The sequence below is a fragment of the Lycium ferocissimum genome, chromosome 5 (genome assembly GCF_029784015.1).
Source record: "Lycium ferocissimum isolate CSIRO_LF1 chromosome 5, AGI_CSIRO_Lferr_CH_V1, whole genome shotgun sequence".
In the NCBI taxonomy this organism is placed as follows: Eukaryota; Viridiplantae; Streptophyta; class Magnoliopsida; order Solanales; family Solanaceae; genus Lycium; species Lycium ferocissimum.
Genome location: NC_081346.1, coordinates 5,846,196 through 5,869,121, shown reverse-complemented (window position 1 = coordinate 5,869,121; position 22,926 = coordinate 5,846,196). Strand labels below are relative to the sequence as shown.

Here is a 22,926-nt window from a genome sequence, read left to right as displayed (position 1 = left end):
AAGATTTCTAGTATATAGAAGAATCTCACGAGGAGCTTGTGATAATATGACTTCAATTAAAACAACCTATTTATTTTCTCTCCCCTCTCCCCTCTCCCTGAGCTATTCTGGCTTTTTTTTTTTGGGGGGGGGGGGGGGGGGGGGTCAATATGCTAGATTTATGATATGGTAGCTTTGTTTGTTAGTCACACCTATAAATATAAAGATTTCTAGTATGTAGAAAATTTGATTATTCCCTCATGAGGAGCTTGTGATCATATGACTTCAATGAAATAACTCATTTATTCTCTCTCCCCGTCTCTCTGAGTTGATGAATTTTTGCCAGGGGGTTCAAAAAATTAGTTCACTTTTTTTATAGATGTTCACGTGATTGTGTGTGTGTGTTTTTGTCAATATGTTGGATTTATGATGTGGTAGCTTTGTTTGCTAGTCATACCTATAAATATAAAGATTTCTATTATATAGAAAATTTGATTATTCCCTCACGAGGAGCTTGTGACAATATGACTTCAATAAAAACAACCTACCTATTCTGACTATCCATCTCCTTGAGTTGATGGATTTTAGCAAAGAGGGTTCAAAAAATTAGTTCACTTTTCTATAGATGTTCATGTGATTTTTTTTTTTTTTTGGTCAATATGTTGGATTTATGATATTGTTGCTTTATTTTGCTAGTCATACCTGTAAAGATAAAGATTTCTAGTATATAGAAAATTTGATTATCCCTTGTGATAATATGACTTCAATGAATTAACCTATCTATTCTCACTCCCCATCTCCATGAGATGGTGAAATTTTGCCAAAGGAGTTAAAAAAAAAAAATCAAAGAAACAAGAAAATGTTGTAAGCAAGACTCAAACCTACATGCTCTACGAAAATATATGCCCCCCCTTTACCACTAAGCACAGTCTTTGATTTGTGTTAAGGGGGCTTAGAGACTATGAACTCATAGGGAGCTGGAATGAACTTGATTAGCGGAGTGTTCAACATTTAATATGTACACATAAAACATAAATTTTACCCTATATACAATATATAATTTTTCATGTAGATCCCCCATGCTTGAAATTTAGCTACTTCTCAATAATAAAGGTGCCGCCTAACCCTTATGTCTCAATAAATTCTCCTTCTTGTAACATCGGATTTAGTCGTGTTGTTCATTTCCTCCTGACTCAAAAAACTGTAAATATTCGAAAATGTAAGTCTCAAATGTCTCTTCTCCACATTAGATAAGACTCCAAAAGTTGATTTTATTTCCAATACCTACCTATAAGTTATGATGCCAATGAAGTCCTATTCTTTCATAGTATTCCTCCAAACTCTACGTCCAAATAGAAGTGTGAAATTTTAAGTCCTCTGCCCCTATTTCATGATTCCATACTTATCCCCAAGCCGTCGTATATCTCCATAATGTGGCTCTATTTCTTTGCCTTAAAAAAATATCCTTTCTTGAACTGTTGAATCAAAAAATTGGTATTTTTGCATTGCTCAGCCACGTAGAGTTCAATGCCAAAATAGCATACATATTAAGCACACGAGAAAAAGCACAATAACCCTGAAAATGTTACGGATTTCAAACCCAAAATTAGTTAAAAACCCAATCAATGTGAATGAATCCAGTGGAGATTACAATTTGGAGAGGCTCTCTGCATGTCAGCCATTTCTTCAATTTGGCTACAAGCTTATAAGTACTTTTTAGCTTATCTACATGGTTTTGTAAATATTGGAGTGCTTATAAGCCAACATGTCAAAAGTCATAAATTAGTCATCCCCAACTTATGACTTTTCAGCTTATAAGCAATTTTAGTTTGATCAAGTATTTTATTATTGAGAAAAGGGTCAAATACCTCTCTACTTTTATTTATTGATCAGTTTTATCTTCCGCTATAAGGTGGGGATATTTTTGCCCTTATTGTTACTAAAGTTACCAAAAATACACCTCATTTGATGAAAACTCTCAAATCAACCCAAATAACCCGATTTAAATTGAAATTACCCACTCCCACTCTTTTAACCCGACCCGCGACCCACTAAACTAAATCAAGTTAAACCCCAACCCACTAAACTAAGCCAGTTCATCATCGTGGTCTGATTAGGCCTTTGCCACCTCCACGTGAATTTGGAAAATGACCTTTAACTTACGGACAATGTGTAGATTTGTATTATCAAGATGCATGGTGGAAAGGTGTGATATTTGACGGTGAAGAAGGTGACGAGGAGCGAAAAGTTTTCTTTCCAGAAATGGGTGATGAAATGAAGGCTCAAGTGGACAAGCTTCGTATAATTCAATCTTGGGATGCGCTTAGAACTTGATATCATGAGCTTAGAACTTCAAGGGCAAGTTCTGAAAATTCCCGCAATTGACCTCCCTCTACAAAGACCTGTGAGGAAGCCAGTTTAGAAAAAAAATTGCTTGATAGTTAACTTGGTACTATTATGCACAACTTCCTTCACCAATTTCCTCTAAATATTTGTAGAAGACATCCACCACTGCTTGAGAAATTTATCATAATCATTCTTCAGCTGCACTTCATACCAAAATTGTTTCACTGATATTAAGCGCGGGTGTAGCTTCTCAATATCCTCAATCACTTCAATGAAAATTCAAGAACCATGAGACTCCTATGCATTTGTAACCTCGTCCCTATCTTGAGTTATACGAAGCTTGTCCACTTGAGCCTTCATTTCATCACCCATTTCTGGAAAGAAATTTTTTCGCTCATCTCACCTTCTTCATGGTCAAATATCACACCTTCCCATGAGGTTCCTGGATTTTCCTTGAAGTGATTGAGGAGATTGAGCAGCTACACCCGCGCTTAATCTCGGTGAAACAAATTTGGTATGAAGTGCAACTGAAGAATGACTATGATGAATTTCTCAAGTAGTGGTGGACATCTTCTCTGATAGATATTTGGAGGAAATTGGTGAAGGAAGTTGTGCATAATAATACCAAGTTAACTATCAAGCAATTTTTTCCTGAACCGAACTCCTCACAGGTCTTTGTAGAGGGAGGCCAATGCGGGAATTTTCAGAACTTGCCCTTGAAGTTCTAAGCTTATGATATCAAGTTCTAAGTTCATCCCAATCTTGAGTTATACGAAACTTGCCACTTGAGCCTTCATTTCATCGCCCATTTCTGGGAAGAAAATTTTTCGCTCCTTGTCACCTTCTTCATAGTCAAATATCACAATTTTCCACTAGATATCTTGATAATAAAAATCTACACATTGTCTATAAGTTAAACGCCATTTTCCAAATTCACATGGAGGTGGAAAAGGCCTAATCACACCACGACGATGAACAGGCTTAGTTTAGTGGGTTGGGGTTTAATTTGGTTTAGTTTAGTGGGTTACGGGTCAGGTAAAATAATGGGAACGGGTAATTTCAATTGAAATCGGGCTATTTGGGTGGATTTGGTGGTTTCAGTCAAATGAGGAATATTTTTGATAACTTTAGTAACGGCAGGGGAAAAAACCACCCCAGCTTGTAACGGAAGTTAAAACTGACCAATAAATGAAAGTAGATGGGTATTTTTTTACCCTTTTTTCTTTATTATTTGATCTTTGATTATTTTTTCTAGTTCTTAAAATATCTTTCCCAAAATAAAATTTCTAACTTTCTCTTTACTTTGTATTCATCGTTCCTCTTTTTTTTTTTTGCGCCGATACTTTTGAATTAATAATCTGTTGCTAAAATTATACGGGTATTTTAGTTATTCTAACAAAAGAACAGCTTATCAACATTTCTTTACCAACTAAATCAATTACTTATTAGTAATTTCAACACTTCAATACACACATAACTGATTATTTGTAAATTAATTCAACACTTAAAGCTTATCAACTGTATAAAATCAGCTAATCCAAACGAGCTTACTTCTAAACACAATCCCCACTTGTCTACCCTCTTATATATAATCAGCATTTGCTGTATCTGAACTCGCATTTTCTTCTTTGGGTGTTCTTTATTAACTTGAAAAAGAAAAAAGAAAAAAAGAGGCCAATTGTCTCAATAAGATTCTTCTTAAACTGTCGAAACAAAAATTTCGTGTCTTTCTGCACTTTGCACAGCCACGTTGAATTCAATGCCAAAAGCTCAAAATAGCAGTCAAGATTAAGCACACTAATACAAGAAAGAAAAGCACAATAACCCTGAAAATTAGTTCAAAACACAATAAATGTGAGTGAAGCCAGTGTAGATTATTACAATCTAGAGAGGCTCTCTGCATGTCAGCAAATTTTTCAATTTGGTCCCAAATTTACTTCCAAAATACAAACCCCACCTGTTTCCCCTCTTATATAATCAGTATTTTGCTGTATCTGAGCTGCATTTTCTTCCTTGGGTGTTCTTGATTTTGAGGTTCTTGGAAAAAAAGAGGGCAATTGATACAAGTTTAATTGGGTTTTGAGATTGAGAGGATTGCTGGTGTGACATGGATGATTCTTCTTCACAGAAAGAAATTGAGGATGGCCTAAAAGATTATGGGATTAGCCTCATCAATCCTCCTTCTTCCAGTGAAGAACTACTCAATCTACTTGATGTCAAGATTCAATTTTTGTTCTTTTTCATGTTCTTTACATACAAAGTACTAGTTTTATCTGTGGATAAGGGTAAGATTCTTTTTTTTTTTTGTTTTTGTTTTTAGGGGAATGGTTGTTTGTTGATTAGATAGATTTGGTGCCTAGTTTTTCTTCTGTTTTAGGTTGTTTTTTTTTTAGGTCCAAATAGAAACTTTTTGTTCTTAACTTAGTAAATGACATGGTTTTGAATCAGAATTGGAGGAATTGAAGTGGTATATGTAGTTTTGGTATGATGATTTTGGAATTAAAATGAAAAGGACAATCATTTCAGACTGACTTGATGTTGATAAGGATAATATTTTTTTCGGGGAATGGTTGTTTGTCAATTAGATAAATCTGGTCCCTAGTTTTTCTTCTGTATCAGGATGATTTTTTTAGGTCCAAATAGAAACTTTTTGTTCTTAACTTATTAAATGACATGGTGTGAACCAGAATTGGAGCAATGGAAGTGGCAAAGTAGTTTTAGTGTGATGATTTTGGAATGAAAATGAAAATGACAATCATCTTTTAATAGATGAAAACATGAATTCCACCATAGAGCGATTTCCCCATGTTCGCGACTTAAATCTTTATAAATTGGCTTTGTGATTTCTTGAAGCTGTTTGCTCGTATTCCTTAATTTATGGTGGCTGCAAGTTGACTCCTTTACACCCTTTTGTGTCTTTTAGAAAGTAGAATCTCTATTGACAAAGGTAGGTCAAGCACCTACCGATTCAATGAAAGATGCACTTCGACCAGTAATGAGAGCTATGGTCGGAAGTGAACTTTTAAAGCATGCTGATACGGATGTCAAAGTTTCTGTTGCATCTTGTATCAGTGAGCTTTCTAGAATAACTACTCCGCGGCAACCTTATGATGATGGACTAATGAAGGTATCCAAGATAAAACTTTCTTGCTTGTTGTTCTGTTTTCCTAATTCATACACGCATATATATGGAGAGAGAGCACACAAACTAGATTAGCTAATGCCACTTGCTCAAACATTTATATCCATTACCTGTTGTTTTCACACAGATGTATTCTAAAATCTCAGGAAATTTTCCAACTTACTGTAAGGATATTTGAAGAGTTGTCTCATTCTCCGTTATTATCATAAGGCTGTGAATGTTCTTGAAATTGTTGCAGATGTCAAGGCCTGTGTGATGTTGTTGTATCCTTTTGGTAACAAGTTAATTTCTCGGTCATTTGTTGGACTTCTTCTTCCAAGCATTCTGTAGGATGACAAGAAGTAGAACTTGTTGGTTAGATGTGCTAAAAAAATCCTAGAATTTTATATCGTTGAGAAATAGATGTAGTTCCAATTTTGCACTTCAGAAAGAAGTTGTCTAATTATTCCATGAATCTTTTTGTTGAGTCTTTTTCAGATCAAACATTGAAATAAAGAAGGAACAAGGTTGGAAAATTGAGATGTTTCATATTTGAAAAGGGACATATTTCGCATTGAAAAGCCTGCAAAATGAGAGTTTCAATTATCTCTTTTATTAAATGAAAAAACGCTTAAATATTGGAAGCAGGGACTGTGAGTAGACCTCAAGTATAATAAAGAACGCATCGTTTAAAAAGAGTTTATAAGACTGAAAATTTTCAAAGTATTTCCATTTTCAATTCAAGGACATAAGTAGCTATCCGGTGAAAATATTGGTAACCGGATGACCACATAAAATCAAAAGACAAGTTGTAGCTAAAATGTATATTATACAGTATATATGCATTTATTATACACTTCATATATACACTTTCATACTATATATATAAATATTTTTTTTCTGTATCTGTACATAATAAATGTATAATCAACGTATAGTCAGTGTATAATGTATACACACTAATTATACACATATTGTGCGCTATTTACACAATGTTTAAATGACGACAAATTATACACATATTATACGCTATTTACACAATGTATAAATGATGACAAACCTGGCCAGAAAAATATATTCTCCGGCATGACTTTCAGATCCGGTTAATTTTCAGTTAGATCTGAAAGTTTTAAGTGTGTTTCCGGTGAGATTCATGGCGATGTGACGATGTTATGGAAGGAAGAGATAAAGAAAAGATGAAGTGAGTCGAGATTCCGATCTGTTTTGCATTTTTAAACCGGCGGTCTTAGGCAGCAAGCTTTAAAGCTCCGCTGCTAGATCATCTCCCTTGCAGATCTCTTGGCGTGAAAATGAAGGCGGGGGAGGGGTCATTTCCAGATCTAAAAAATGACTATAGACAACAAACACATAACTATGCAGCCAATAAAATTCCAGCAAAAAACTCTAGCCAAAAATACGGAGTAAAGGGAAAAATAGTGCTGAAATGCAGAGTAGTGGTGGTGTGTTACGGACTACGGCCAGATCTGGAATTTTCTCCTACTATCATCGGATATTGGAGCAAATGAAAAAGAAAGAAGTAGATGTGAGGGACGGAGGAAATAAAAATAAAATAAAAATGAGGATGTGAGTAGAGATTCTAATCTGTTTTGCGTTTTTAAACCTACGGTCTTCAGCAGCGAACTTTAAAGCTCCGCTATCAGATCCATCTCCCTCGAAGCTCTCTTGGCTTGAAAATGGTGGCAGGGAGGGGTCGTTTCCAGATGTGAAAACGACTATGGCTAACAAACACAGAATGATACGGCCGATGAAATTCCAGCGAAAAACTCTGGCCAATAAACCGAGCAAAGGAAAAAACAGTGATGAAACGCGGAGCAGAGGTGGTGTGTGACCAGATTCCAATGAATACAGGCCAGGTCTGGAATTTTATCCGGCTAACATCGGAGATTTGAAAAAACCAAAAAGAAAGAGGCAGAGGAGAGGGGACAAGCAGTGGTTTGTGCATCATCGTTGGTTACCCTAGTTCGGCGAAGCTCCGCCATTGCTTTATTGGAGAAGAAGGTTGAGTCGGATATTCTCCAAGAAAATGAAAAGAGAGAAAGTGTTTAAGGAATTCTAAATTCTGAAAAGTAGGATATATATGCGGTCAATTCACCGACACTTCGAAAATATCGAATTGTCCGAGGATCCCTAAATGGTGTTGCAGTAAAGGACCATCAACAAAATCGTTATGTGTATATAAAAAGAACATTAATGAATTCATTTTACTGAAAAATCGATGATTATGAATAGCCTCAAATAATTTGTAAAATAATTGATTGCAAATGAGATGTACAGAGATATACTTACGCCGATTCAGTTCAAATCAATTGAAACTGTCCTTTGACGAAGCAAATATGAAAGATATGAATCACATTCATCGCAAACAATTAATTACTTATGACTTTGACTTGCATACAATCTAGCATGAGAAGCACGAACAAGGAAAATATGTTGACTAACACTAGAAAAATAAGTTGTTAAAAAGAAGGCGAGAAAACAAATAGGTATTGGTTTGAAAGAAACCTAATTAGTGTTCTTTAAATACTTGATTGACTTACTTATTTTGACACATCAAACAATCCGTCAATATAAAAGGACCAATATACCCTTGAACTACCCATCACAATCCATCAAGATAAAAGGACCAATATACCCTTGAACCATCCATCGAACAATCTGTCGAGATAAAATGACCAATATATCCTTGATGGATTATTCAATGCAAGATAAAAGACTAAAATACTCTTTACTTCACTCAATAATTACCCGTCACGTTTTGTATATATTGTTCCTTTTTAACAAGTTACTCATTCTCATTCTCAAATATCCAAAGTAAATTTGTACAAGTTTCTCAAAAATGAAAATTGCATATCCTCACTTGCTCATGGTGGAATTCATCGTCATAATCTCCCTCTCAAACACACAATCATGGACTTAGAGGATCAATTGACTATATCGTCTTGGAATTTGTAAGTCATCTCATGTTTTGCCACTTTATGTTTACTTTTTAATCATCTATTATCTGTCTTTCTACGTAGACATAAGAAAGATTCACCACATTAACTCGCATTAAATGTAGGAGCATTTTTATGTGATGAATGTTTGTGTATGATCTTATGTGTAACGCTATGTAATTTACATATATTTAATTTCACCGAGACACTTCATGATATCGGATTGTTCGAGAAACCCAAAATGATGTTGGAGTAAAGGATCATCAACAAAAGCGTTATGTGTAGTTAAAAAAAAACATTAATGAATTCATTTTACTGCAAAATCGATGTCATGAATAACCTCAAAATATTTGTAACATAATTGATTGGAGACGAGATGTACATTACATCGATTCAATTCAAATTAATTGAAATTCTCCTTTGACGAAGCAAATCTGAAAGATACATATCAAATTCATCACAATCAATCAATTACTGATGACTTTGACTTGCATAAAATCTAGCATGTACGAACAAGGAAAATATGTTGAGTAACACTAGAAAAACAAGTTTTTAAAAAGTAGGTGAGAAAATAGATAGTTATTGGTTTGAAATGAAACTTAATTGGTGTTCATTAAATACGTGATTGACTGACTTATTTCGACACATCGAACAATCCATCAATATATAAGGACCAATATACCCTTGAACTATTCATCACAATCTGTCAAAGATAAAAGGATCACTATACCCTTGAACCATCCATCGAACAATCCGTCAAGATAAAATGACCAATGTATCCTTGACTAATTATTCAATGCAAGGTAAAAAGACTAAAATACTCTTTACTTGACTCAATAATTACCTATTACATTTTGTATATATCGTTCATTTTTCACAAGTTGCTCATTGTCAAATCTCCAAAGTGAATTTGTACAGTATCTCAAAAATGGAAATTGCACATCCTCACTTGCTCATGGGGGAATTCGTCGCCATAAACTCCCTCTCACACACGCAATCATGGATTTGGTGGATCAATTGACTACACATTTTTGGAATTTGTAAGTCATCCCATATTTTACCCCTTTATGTTTACTTTTTAATCATCTATTATTTGCTTTTCTGTATAGACATAAGAAAGATTCACCACAATAACTCGCATTAAATGTAATGAACTAGTGTCGTTTGGCCCGCACTGGGCCTAGACTACATTCGAATTAATAATTGACTACATATTTTTGGAATTTGTAAGACATCCCATATTTTACCCCTTTATGTTTACTTTTTAATCATCTATTATTTGCTTTTCTGTATAGACATAAGAAAGATTCGCCACAATAACTCGCATTAATTGTAATGAACTAATGTCGTATGGCCCGCGCTAAGCCCGGGCCCAAACTACATTCGAATTTATATTTACAACCTTTTTTATGTGTTTCTTTGTTACTCTTCCTTTTTGTTTTGTTTTTGTAACAGTATATCAATTGTAAAGGTAGTTCGACAAATTTCCCAATGTTCTAAAATATCAAATCATATAAAAAAATTGTAAGTTAGAAAACAACATTTTTCATAGAGTACATTTAGACTTCATTTTTACAAACAAATGCATGCACCAAAGCTATCCTCCTGAAATTTTTGGGGTTAAAGTCATTACTAATGATTCTAATTAAGTTTTACCTTATGTTGGATTACTTAATTATTTTTTCTCATTAAACTTATATCAGCTATCCCATTATTGGGGGGAAAATAAAACATTTACAGTAGTCAAGTACTCCCTCCGTCCCAATTTACATGACACACTTTCCTTTTTAGTCAGTACAAAAAGAATGACACATTTCCTTATTTGAAAACAATTTAACTTTAACCTTTACATTTTACACTTAACGAGATGATCTATAACCACACAAATATCTTTAACTTGTTTTAGATCACAAGATTCAAAAGTCTTCCTTTATTTCTTAAACTTCTTGCCCGGTCAAACTACATCATATAAATTGGGACAGAGGGAGTAATATAAAAATTATTTGATGCTACAAATTGTTGTATGATGATGTCAATGAAATTAACTTATTAATAAGGATAACATTTAAAATTAAATAAATAAAAGTCTTGATATGACGAAATGCTTTTGTAGATGTTCCTTCAAATTAAATCATACAAAAGAAATTGAAAAGTTGATGAAATTATTTGTTTTTTTTTTTTTTTACTATAATCTTTCATGTCCTTAAAAAATGCATGTTAAGAAATGATGTACTTTTTTATTTTTTTTATTTAATTTATTTTTTCAAGGAATTTATATTGTAATTTCTTAAATGTGTATGTAGTTTTAGTATTTCATGTTTAACTAACCATTCGTCCTAAATTATATAAAACGTTGATTATCTCTTGTAAAATATTTCAATATCCAAAAAATCACTCTTGTTTGCAATTATTTAGTATTTTTATTATTTGGAGTGCTAAATTGTATTGTTTTCAATTAATTTTTTTCAAATATTCTTGGCTATAAATAAAAAATAATTTTTAATTAATAATTAAGAAGGTACTAAGGTAGAAAGAGAATGCCACAATAAATTTTTAACTTGTCCATAATAGATTTTATAGGAAAAGAATAATTAGAAACAAGTTCAATAATCATTTCCACATAAAAGAAAGACAACAAACTTTTGGATCTATTTTAAATTTGGTTGAATAAATAGATTTTTTGTAGTGTCACTATCACTTTTTTCACATCATCACTCCTTGTAGCATTAAAAAAGCCCATATAGTTATTCAAATTTACCAAAATATGTGAGAACTTGCAATGTAATTAAAACTTCAATTGGGGGTAAAATGGACAAAAAAAAATCATGTGAGTACTACAAAAATTGGAGATTCTCCCTTCTATATAATAGTAAAATAATGTGCGTAAATGATTTTAGTGTAGGGACTGGATCACCTCCAGTGACAAATGCTCCAGTACATTTAGGGATGGGCAATTCGCAGAATTGCCCTTCGTTTGGGGTGGTCTTTAAATTTTGCCCCTCATATTTGAAATCTTTAAATTTTGCCCTTCGGCTAAGACCCAGTTTCCGAAGGTTCGAACCACGCGCAATCAAAATTTTAAAAAAAAATTCGCAAGGCAAGTTTAAATTTCGCTATGCCCCCAACGGCATACACGTGAAGGAATTACCAAAGTTATGCTGGACCCGATACTTATGCCTTATGGGTGACTTGACATAAGTATGTCGGTCCCAGATCTCTTTGATAATTCATTCAAAAGTTTATGCCGAATCCGATAAAAGTTTGCCCATTAAAAGTATGCCCCCACCAAAGATAACTTTGTGAAGGAATTACCAAAGTTATACGGACCCGGCATACTTATGCCTTATGGGCGACTTGGCATAAGTATCCGGTCCGGCATAACTTTGATAATTCCTTCACAAAGTTATGCCGGTCCGAGATAAAAGTTTGCCCATTAAAAGTATGCCCCCACCGGCATAACTTTGTGAAGGAATTATCAAAGTTATGCCGGACCCGATACTTATGCCAAGTCCGCCCATAAGGTATGTATGCCGGTCCCAAGATAAAATGTGTAATTCCTTAACAAAAGTATGCCGGTCCGCATACACGCGACCCAAACCTTGTCTTGCGATTTTTTTTTTAATTTATGCTTGAGCGGGGGTTCGAACTCGTAACCTCATTATTTCGGCGCGAAAGCTCAAAGTTGCAATGCGAAGGGCAAAAATTAAAGACCAAAGAATATGAGGGGCATAATTTAAAGACCACAAATATGAGGGGCAAAATTTAAAGACCACCCCAAAAGAAGGGCATTCCGCGCAAAAAAATGTTTAGGGATGACAATTGGGGAAAGGAGGCAGGGCGGGGTAGGGAAAAGGCATAATAAGACAGGGCAACAGGTAATTGGGGCGGGGCGGGGCAGGACAGGACAGGACAAAATTTAATTTTTGAAAATTTTTAAGGGAAAATAGATTTTGCCTCAACAATTTAATTTTTAAAATTTTTAAGGGAAAATAACAAAACAATTTCTATTTAAGAAATTATATTACAAAACATATTCAAATCGTTTTTCTTATTTACAAAACATACCAACAAAATTAAAAATTTAAATCGTGCAATGCTATCGATTTAAATGAATGCTTAATTTTGAACCAATTTCATAACAAGTATGCCGGAGAAGGTGGGATACCCACGATTTTAGAAACTTTTTTCATTATGGAGAGGCAAAAGTTCAATTTACAAAAGAGAGAATCTTAACGATTTTAAATGTATAACAAGTATGCTTTTTAAAAGTTCTAGTTTATGTAGAAGTATAAATTAGTTCAATCTCTCTCTCTCTCTCTCTCTCAGGCTATGATAGGAGGCAAAATTTTCATACCTAAAATCCATCTTCAAAGGAGTAGAGCATGTCGTTACCGGCAAAGTCCTAGTATAAATATATATATATATATATATATATATATATATATATATATATATATATATATATATATATATATATATATATATATATATATATAAAAATTGATTTGCATTCCAAATTGCGTTTTGAGATATATATGATCATCATGTGTGTTTTGAAAATAAAGAGCCCTCGTAAAATCTATATCTCTTTTGATATAAATAATTTGCAAATTATATAAATTGTAGTTTTAAAAAATGTTGAAAACATATATACTTTCTCATAATCTATACATACTTGTGATGGTTTATATACAATTTATATTAGTACATTTTATAATAATCACAATATACATATAAAGACAACTTTTATACGTATTTCATAATTACAAAATTAGTCCATTTTAATTATAACGTTGCATGGATTTGATTTATATAAAGACATATTGCATAAATAACAATTAATATATATTTATTTTGTAAGCGTATTTATACTTCTATATAAACCAACACAACTTTGAGGAAAAAAAAACACTTTATTCGAAAACCGAATAATCACATACAAAATGAACCAAAATCAACATATGTAATCAATTACAAGTTTATTATACATATTTTTCTCAAAATTTATACATACTTTGATTAGATTTTATACAATTTATATGTACTTTATAATAATCAAAATACACATACAATTTTTATACATATTTCATATATATATATATATATATATATATATTGAATCTATACACATGTTATTCATATTGCATACGAAAATTATACATATATGTTTTTTGATGTATGGACTTTTTATCCATAAAAATTACCGATTATAATGGAGTTTTTGAGTAAAAGTTGGAGAAAATTAGGTAACAATATCTTCTTAATTTTGAATGGTGAGAGAAAAGTGGATGAAATAAACTTTGCCTCCTCCGCAAACAAAAGTTGGAGAAAATCAAGTTTAAATCGAACTATATCTCTAAATTTTTGAATGAGAGAGAAACATGAATAAAATAAGTAAAACAATTTCCTTACCTTATTTAATAATTTTATTTGCGTAATTTTTTAAATTCATCTTTCTTAATAATCGTATCGAAGATGATCTTTTTCAAATATTATCTAAACTCCATAAAATCGTTAAATATTTTAAGATTTGTACCTTTTAATCGTTAACAATGGAGAAATCGAAAAACGATTTGAATAATCGTCACGTTCGTAAATATATTTGAGAATTTTTTGTTGTGTTTTATCACGTATATATATATGTTTTTTGCCCAATTTTTAATATAGGGAAGCCCAAGGATTCAGGTTATATTTGGGTTGGATAAAAAAGGACTGACCCGTTTTCTCATGCTTCATTGTTACCCATTGCTTACTCTTCTTTTTTCCCGTCCAGTGCATGGATGGTAACCCATTAAGTTTCAAAATGTTGTTATACAAAATCACTAGGATCATATGATGATTAGAAGCATAGTTCAAATGAAATCTTTGTGATTATAAAATATTTTTTAGTTTTTTCGATCCTATCTGATGACTCATTTTTTTAAAAAATATTTAAAAATATGATTTATTTTAGGTAATTTATTTTTGATATTGAAATGGTTAATGGACAGTGACGATTTATATTGTTCGTCGTAATGGTGTTAATTCACCTTAACGATCATAATGATATATCACTAAAATGTTATTTTTGAAAAAGAAAATTGATTTTGATTAGAAAAACTAAATAAATTAGGTACAGATAATCCAACCAAATAGACCCTAATCTATCACCCATATGGTATATAGTTTAATTGTTTAGGTTTTGACTTACGTGGAGGCAAAAACGATAAAGAACAATTCAATAAAAAAGTTGAAATAGTTAAATAAAAATAAATATAACTGAAAAATAGAGAAAAAATATGAAAAAGAGTCTAAGTGGGGCAGGGCAGGACATGGCAAACTTTTGAAAAATTGATAAACGGAGGGCATGGCAAAGCCTTAGCAGAGTGGGGGCAGCTTGCTCTCGCCTCGCCCTATTTACATTTCGGAGTACATCTCGATGCAGGTCTAGATTGCTGCCACGTGTTATTGTAAAAAATTAAAGGCTTGATCGTGGAATGTTTTTTTTCACCTCACTCATCTCTATCTTAGAATACACAAAACACAAATATCTCCAAAGCAAAGAACTTTTTACTTTATCATTCCATTTCTTTCCTCCAACTTGTAACAGCAATTTGTCACTTTTTTCCCTGGAGAGGAACTTTTCTGAATTATGCACTACCATTTTCTTGTACCCAATTCAACCGCAAAAACCCAACTTTATTTTCTTCGGAGAAATTAAAAAATAATCTATTTTTTATCTTGACAATTTGTTGTTGGATAAATCAATAATGAATTTAGTTTTGCTGGTTTGATGGAATAAATAGAATTAGTGTAATTGTAAAACGCACAAGGAATCCGTTGGAGAATTTAGTGCTTCCAATCAGTGGCGAATTTAGGCTGAAAAAATGGGTCACGTGAACACATGGTCCTCCGACTAAACTCGGTATATTATGTGCATAATTTTTAAAATATATCTAATATTAGCGGAAGTAACCCATTATCAATTGAGATTGAGTGGAAAGACTGGTTAAGTGCCAAGTCTAAATCCTCAAGGTCGAGGGATTGAAACCTACTTGCTGCACTTTTGCATTTTTTTTTAAATTCTAAAGCAGCCTTTAATTATGCATCTCTTTGATGCCGTTGTGATTATAAAACAATTTACTTATTTTTTGCTTGTTAAGTTGATGTCACCATAAAATTCTATATCTCATCTTAAAAGCAATGGTGAACTCATCCTCTTAAAATTCTGGATTCGCCTCTGCTTCCATTGTTAAAAGCTTAGCTTATACAGTGAAAAACAAGTACAGATATGTTTTGGACATAAGAAGTTGAGACAACGTATGAAGAAAGACCAAATAAAAAGAAAAGAAGTTGATGCTATCCCCAACGTTTAGAAGTTTAACGTGACACGTGGCTTAAATATAAAATACCATTGAGAAGTACTAGCGGATTTGATACTGGAGGGGATTTTTAACCTTATATGTAACGCTATGCAATTTACATGTATTTCATTTCACCGAGACACTTCTATAATATCGGATTGTTCGAGAAACTTTAAATACTGTTGGAGTAAAAGAACGTCAATAAAAATGTTATGTGTTGATAAAAAGAATATTAATGAATTCATGATTTTGCTGAGAAATCTTTGTCTTGTTCTACAATTTTGAGGGAATCGCTACCCACCTGCCAAACAGTTCAATGAAGGAGGATAGTGATATGAACACGTTAGTGTGATTTACTTGCATAGATTCTTTGTTGTGTTTTTTGAATCATCTGTGCATTGATTACGATAGATTAAAAAATCTATACCCCATTCCAGAAATCAAATTTGAAAGCTAATCTAACACACTATATCACCGTAGTCAAGATTCACTTACAATGAATGCTCTGCTTGTGATCTTAATGTCCAAGCTTTTGCACTTCAGTTAGAAGATAGACGATATTAGTTATGTCATAATCTAAAAGGAGGTTTATCATTTTGTCCAAGCTTAGATGTAAACAATCGCTACTCAAAAATATTACCTGTTGAAACAATCTTGATGATGAATGTTTGAAAACGTGACATATTTCTTTTTATTATATGAATGATTTTCTGCAGACATGAAAATTAAAATCTAATTATCTTCACAGCAGCACTAATTTAATTCAAATATTCAGCTCGGTCTCAAGCATCACCACACAAGACAAAGAAAAGCACAGAAGATGTGCTTGGGGCAGGGGTGGGCAAAGTCGACCCAAGATTTTAGTTCTATGGGTTCAACCTTTGGGGTTCTTACTTTGAACACATTATATTTCTAAAGTTATAGCTTTATATATAGTACTATTTATTACAATATTAGTAGATATTAGTAGATTTTTACATATAAATTTATACACCGCATGAAAAGTATTGGGTTTAGATAAACCCACTCTGTGAAAACTGAAACTGGCCATGGTGGGGGGTTGGGGTTGATCATTCTTTTCTTTTGGGGCTGGTGTCGAAAGAGGGAATAACCTTCTGGAACAAAGGGTTATCAAATTTGAAATGGATTAGTTCAAGCATACCTTTAGCAGAAAAGGCAGAAAACACTAGACAGAGCACCTCACTGCAACTGTTCAAGGTGTTTATAGCATTACATACAAAAACCCCAGTCGAGTTTTTGTTATATGAAAAACTTAATACTGCACAAAATGCGAATGTTTCCAAAAAGAGAAATGTTACTATCATGTACAAAACAAGATTCAACCATGTGACACTTCCCAGATTCATGATTATCATTCACAATTTACAATAATGTCTTGACATAGAAGCTATTATGTCAAGATAAAGCAGCTGCGGACTACAGAAGCTCATTCAACCTACTCAGCCAATATTGTGCTTGATCCTTAACAGCCTTGATGTCCTGCTTAACTTTTTTACCCAGTATGTCAAATACTTTGACAGACCTTTTTGCCTCTCCTGCCCGGCTTTGGGCCTCTTGCAAGCGCATTTCAGCCTTTTTGAGCCGTTTCTCTGCTGCTAAGACCTCCATGTTCCTTTGTACCACATCCTTTTTAGCTGCTTTAGAGACAAGCATGGTAGTCTCGCGTAACGCTATTAGATAGGAAGACTTTTCCTCCATATCTTCCTCTTCGGAAATCTCATCCAGATATTGCTGCAGCCAAGTTACATCAAGCTTGGCATCCGAAGCATCAGAGACTACAGATTTCATAGCTTTAATGGAAGAAGAATTAACATCACTGGTTTTCAGCCGCCTGACAACATCACTAACCACATCAAGAAAGGAAGCTCTGACAGTAGGTGACTTATAGTGACAGTTGATGGTAATGTCACCATACTTGGCAAAAATGGCAGCAAGAATAGGAGCATTGCTCGCTTTTACTTTATAGCCATGCACATCCACCAGTTCACTGCATGCATCACCATCTTCGGGGGACACCTTTACAGGTGTTGTCCAACTCACTGGATTTCCCTCTACCCCAGATTCTGAAACTTCAACCTTGATCCTTTTATTTTGGTGCACTCCTTTTGGAGTTAAATTTTGCTGCATGGTCCTTCATAAAAAGAATACTTGGTTCAGCTCGATTTCCATTTATATGCAAAGGGGTCTAAATGCGATATAAATAACTTACATTGTTGAAGGTGGAGTCGGATCATCAGTTGCTTTACCCTGCCAAATTTTCGAGTATAGACGGGTGTTATGAAATAAATACTAAGATTAGGTTTTTAAAATTTCTATCACTTTGCCATGCAGGTTTTCTAGGTTGCACTTTGTCATCTAAATTTCTGCTGCAGTTCTCCATTCACGATGACACACTGAACACTTTCAGAGACCAAAAAGGTTGTCGTGCAGGGTGAAAGGACTAATTTAGCAAGGCAAAAGTAGAGGATATAACAGGAATCAATTACCATAAATTAATGCCTAGGAGAACTTACATTTAGAATCAGTTTGAGCTTCAAAGAAGGCTGAGGAAAAATAAGTTCAGGTGAAGGTGTATGTCTCCGCTTATAACTTCTCTTTTGAAAGTCTTAATAACAAAGAAGGGCTATTCCGTTCTTTCAGAAATCATCATTTTCTTTCAGATAAGGTGATTGGATATTAATGCTTAGAGATTGCAAAATGTTACGTTTAGTTAGAAGGAGATGACAACATACAATGTAGCAGCAGTTTAATGGCAAAGTGACAAACCCTAAGAAAATAAGATGGCTACAGAAGAGAAGAGAAAGAGCCAAGCATTAGTGTACTGGACTTCAATAAAAGGACCAACTTACCCAACATAACTTTGCTTTGCTGCAAATGATCTTCTTGCTTTCAGTACCAGGAGTAAGCACCGGCACATCATCATTAACATTCAAAGCCTGCTCAAGAAACTGACACCAAGAATGCAGAGAAAATAGGTCGCATAAAGTGAAACACATTTCAGACCATGGAGAATGGTATTAACTCATGCAAGTTCTACCAAAACTACTATCAACTCCATAAAATAGGTGAAATATGATGTACCAGCAGAGGAAGTTCTTTAGCAAATCTTAAACCAGGATATCTTAAAATAGGTGAGGTATACTTTCATCAACTGAAGATGCTCAGCAGAAGCAAGGAGAAGGATGATATCTATTAAGGTATCTAACAGAGAAGTCAAAAATGAAAAGCACAGAAAAGCGCCAAACTCTGTTAGGGCTTTAAATGCAAAGCACAATTAAAGCGCAAGCCTTAGAAAGAAGAGCGCTACAAAAACAAAGAAAAATATACATGTACTGCAAGAACATCTAACTAACAAACAACAACATACCCGGTGAAATCAAAAGTAAGTGTCCAGGGTAGAGTGTTTTTTTTTTTTTCTACCTTGGGAGGTAGAGAGGCTGTTTCCGGCATGCAAGAACATCTAACTAAAAACACACCCTCAGGTTCAAAATAAGCGTGCACTTAGCCTTTTCAAAATCAAGAAGGAATTAACTTCATTTTTCCATATTTTCCCCTATGTACTCAAGGCAATAAATAAGCAAGGGTCTTATTAATCAAGGGTAATCTAGTCAAAATATCTATTTTTTTCCAGGAGTTAGTTTTTCTCAAAGGGTGTGAAAAAAGCTAAGTAAACACTTAATTTGAACCGGAGGGAGTAATTGTTTTGACAAAAGGATGGAAAATAATAGTTAAGCTATATATTTGAAATAAGAATCATATCACCACAAATCTCAAAGGTTGTCTCAAACTCTAATTTAGGTGGGAGTATAGGACAAGGTAAACATATGTGGACTAGCAGCATGCTCTACCCTGACTTGAATTTTTTTTCTTTCTTTATCGTTAGAGGCCCCAAAGATTGTTTGTTGAAGTGTTCTATTGTTCATACTAAAGACTCGAATGACTACATTGTCTTAACTCAAGTTAAAGCCAAAAGATAATCATAACTAGACCCATCAATTAGATGCTTGAACTGAATAGGAAAGTAAGCTTGTTGACACCTACAATTGAACTTCCACGGTTTACTTTCCTCATTTATTATCCTTAGAGAACCTCAAAGACTATTTGCTGAAGCATTAAAGACACGCACAACTAGATTGTCTTAACCCTAGTAGTTTAAGATGAACATAAAAAGACCTACTCATTAGATGACTTGGAAATGAATTGGAAAGTAAGCTTATTTATACTTACAAATTGAACTTCCACAGTTGAATTGCCAAGTGCAGTGGTAGAAGAAGTTTCCAATTAAAAACTGCTACTGAATTGCTTATTCCATAACTCTTAAGAATCTCATGAGCAGACCGTCTTTTGCAACAGTGAGATAACGACAGCTTTTTCTGCCTCTCCTCAACATTATATGAAAACACTTGTTTCTGCCTCTGTCAACATTATATAAAGACACTTTTTCTACCTCTCCCTCGACATTACATAAAGACAACTTTTCTGCTGCTTTTCCAGAAAATTTGCCATAAGAACAATCGACATTATTCAGTAGCAATGTAAACACTCTCCCTGGTTTACTTAGGATCTGCACTCTTACTTGAACTCAAAGATTAAAGATAAACCACTTTACTAATCATGTAGCATGAAGAAAACTACAAAATGGGGGCCTTGGTTTACACAACCAACCCCCTCCTCCCCAAAAAAATAAAAAAGAAAAGAGAAAACTTCAAAAGGAGGGACAATAATTTCAATTTCAATCTCAATCTATGTCAGATAGGAAAATGCAAATGCATTTGACAGCCTCATGCATTCTTCCCATGATTTCACTGATTTTGGTAAAGGTGAAAACGTTGGATAACAACACCACCATACCCAGTGTAATCCCACAAGTCGGGTCTTGGGAGGGTAGAGTGCATGCAGACCTTACCCCTACCTTGGGAGGTGAAAGAACGTACGGGTTCACCGTTGCCTAGATCACAGCCTGAGAGTTTTACTCAAAACAGTCTAGGGGACCTGGTCCCTAAACTGTTCTCACAGATAATTATGAAAGGTAAATGAGGCAAGATATTTACGTGGAAAACTCCTTTATCAAGGGATTAAAAACCACGACCTACCTCAGTAGGATTTCCAAGACACTAGCACAAATGTAAGATTACAAGTTTTGTCCTTGGAATTAGTTCCTAATTCTACCCATCAAAACCTCTCATTGTAGGTGAATCTAGAAACTAATCTCCCCTCACAGACAACTTGAACTTCCACAGTTTAATCCTCTAGGAGAAGAAGAAGTTTATAAACAATCACTGAATGTATCACTCTTAAGGGCACCCAGACCGAGAATTCAAACCACAAAAGCCAAAGTGTTAACACATTGTTTGAAAACAAGAATCAAGAAAATACCTGTCAACATTATCATAAGAATGTAGGTTTACAATTTATAAACAAAGAAACAAAGAATCAACAACCTAAGGACTTAAAGCATCTTCAATTCAGGGATCTGTCCTTTGGCTTCAGGCTTTCTTGAGGATACCTTGATAGGGGTGGCAAAGATTGAGAAAAATATGTCTTTTTGATTTACAAGTGCTGTAGTCAAACTAATACCCAAAATTGTATATATATGAGACCAATGTAGAGAACATGTGAGAAATAAAATAAAATAATATTGACTTCTCAAGGGCCCTTAGTTTCCATCTCACATACAAGAGTCTAATGCAGATAGAAAATGCAAGCATTTGACAGCCACTGATTTCACTGATTTTGGTAAAGGACTGATGGAGGACCACCTTGGATCGTTTGTCAATTATCAAAACTATGAGATGCTAGAGCTCATCGGGAGGTAAGGTGAAAAGTTGGATGCTATTCCAAAATAGAGGGTTGAAGTAATAGCAGGTAAATCTTGTTGGATTTGCACGATGAAAGGCAGCATTGTTATGGAAAAATGTTAATGCGTTTGAAAGGTATGACAACTTCCCCAAGGAAGTCAATTGATTTCAATGAAAACAAAGATTTGTCCAATTGTACCGCTCAGCAAACATGACATGCCGTCAACCTTATTAGGAATGAAGAGGCACATAGACTCAACATGGAAAAATGCAGTAGACCACACTAATAGCACTATCAACAAACCATAACACAAGGTATTCCATGGATAAAGATCCAGGAATCACCTACAAATGGAACGTTATTTGGGGATCAAGCAGCCAAGGTGTGAGGAAGTGTGAAAATTTCGGCATTCTTTTATATCTCTTGGCTGCCATATAAGGGCATCACTATATAGCATCTTAGCAAATCAAGCATATTGACAAGCATTCAGTGCTCCTTGGATCATCATTTAACCGTCATTCACAAATGGACCATTATTTGTATTGAAGTGTGTGACCATCTCATCTAAAAGCTTAAGGTGTTAGAGAGAGCACACTTTTAATATTTAATTATATTCTCAACAATCTACAGGTAATGCCTATTTTTTTCATGGTCAAGAGGTGATTATTCTTGAGGAAATATGGACAACGGTAGTCTCTTGGGATCAGATGAGTAATACCATATAAAGTGTGTGACCATCCCATCTAAAAACTTAAGTTGTTAGAGAGAGCACACTTTTAATAATTAATTATATTCTCAACAATCTGCTTTAATGAACATTCGAGAGGGAGAAATTGAGATCTGTATGTGAGTAGAAATTGTAAAGAACCTCTGGCTCTAATGGACCACGATTATTGAACATTTGTGACCAGCAAACTGGAGCAAACCCCAAATTGGATATTGGATTAAAATGCGTCCAAATGGGACGAAATGGCTAGTGAGGATCCATATAACTAACTCCAACTAACTTAAATTTGAAGTGCAGCGTTGTAGAGAAAACATGGGAGGCTGAAAAGAAGCAGAAACACGCGTTCAAAGCAGAATGTAACAACGGAGAAATAGAAAGAGATGAGTGTCATTATAATCTTTCCTCCCCAGGATCTAAGTTTTTGATCAATAGTGTGATTTGTAGTACATAGAGGACCTTCTGCCTATCTGGTATTGAGTTTTCTATATATGCATTTTTATTTTTTATTTTTTTTCACTATATATGCACTACAGAAAGGCTAATTAGCTTGCACCTTTTAATGCAGTAATTTGAATTAACAAGAAGTAATTAACAAAAGAGAGAGAACGAGGACAGTTTCCTTATAGAGAAAATTGA

General features: G+C 34.0%; 1 protein-coding gene and 1 non-coding gene across 2 annotated transcripts; one reads left to right on the top strand and one right to left on the bottom strand.

The window, feature by feature from the left end:
- The first annotated feature begins 14,223 nt into the window (after positions 1–14,223).
- Positions 14,224–14,316, top strand: LOC132058668 (small nucleolar RNA snR60/Z15/Z230/Z193/J17). Its single transcript, XR_009415387.1, has one exon. It is a non-coding gene; the product is annotated as a small nucleolar RNA snR60/Z15/Z230/Z193/J17 (small nucleolar RNA).
- Positions 14,317–16,871: 2,555 nt separating this feature from the next.
- LOC132055634 (uncharacterized) lies at positions 16,872–19,136 on the bottom strand. The gene is made up of 3 exons (XM_059447558.1): positions 18,614–19,136; positions 17,974–18,011; positions 16,872–17,895 (listed from the first exon to the last, which is right to left on the bottom strand). Exons 1-3 carry the CDS (start codon positions 18,758–18,760, stop codon positions 17,181–17,183), a joined length of 900 nt encoding a protein of 299 aa, XP_059303541.1. The 5' UTR covers positions 18,761–19,136; the 3' UTR covers positions 16,872–17,180.
- Between the last annotated feature and the right edge of the window lie 3,790 nt (positions 19,137–22,926).

Coding starts and splice junctions, on each gene's coding strand:
- LOC132055634 (XM_059447558.1), bottom strand. CDS start 18,760: ATGTGTTTCACTTTATGCGACCTATTTTCTCTGCATTCTTGGTGTCAG. Junction 18,012..18,613: donor GCAAAGCAAAGTTATGTTGG/GTAAGTTGGTCC, acceptor AAAATTTGGCAG/GGTAAAGCAACTGATGATCC. Junction 17,896..17,973: donor CCGACTCCACCTTCAACAAT/GTAAGTTATTTA, acceptor CTTTTTATGAAG/GACCATGCAGCAAAATTTAA.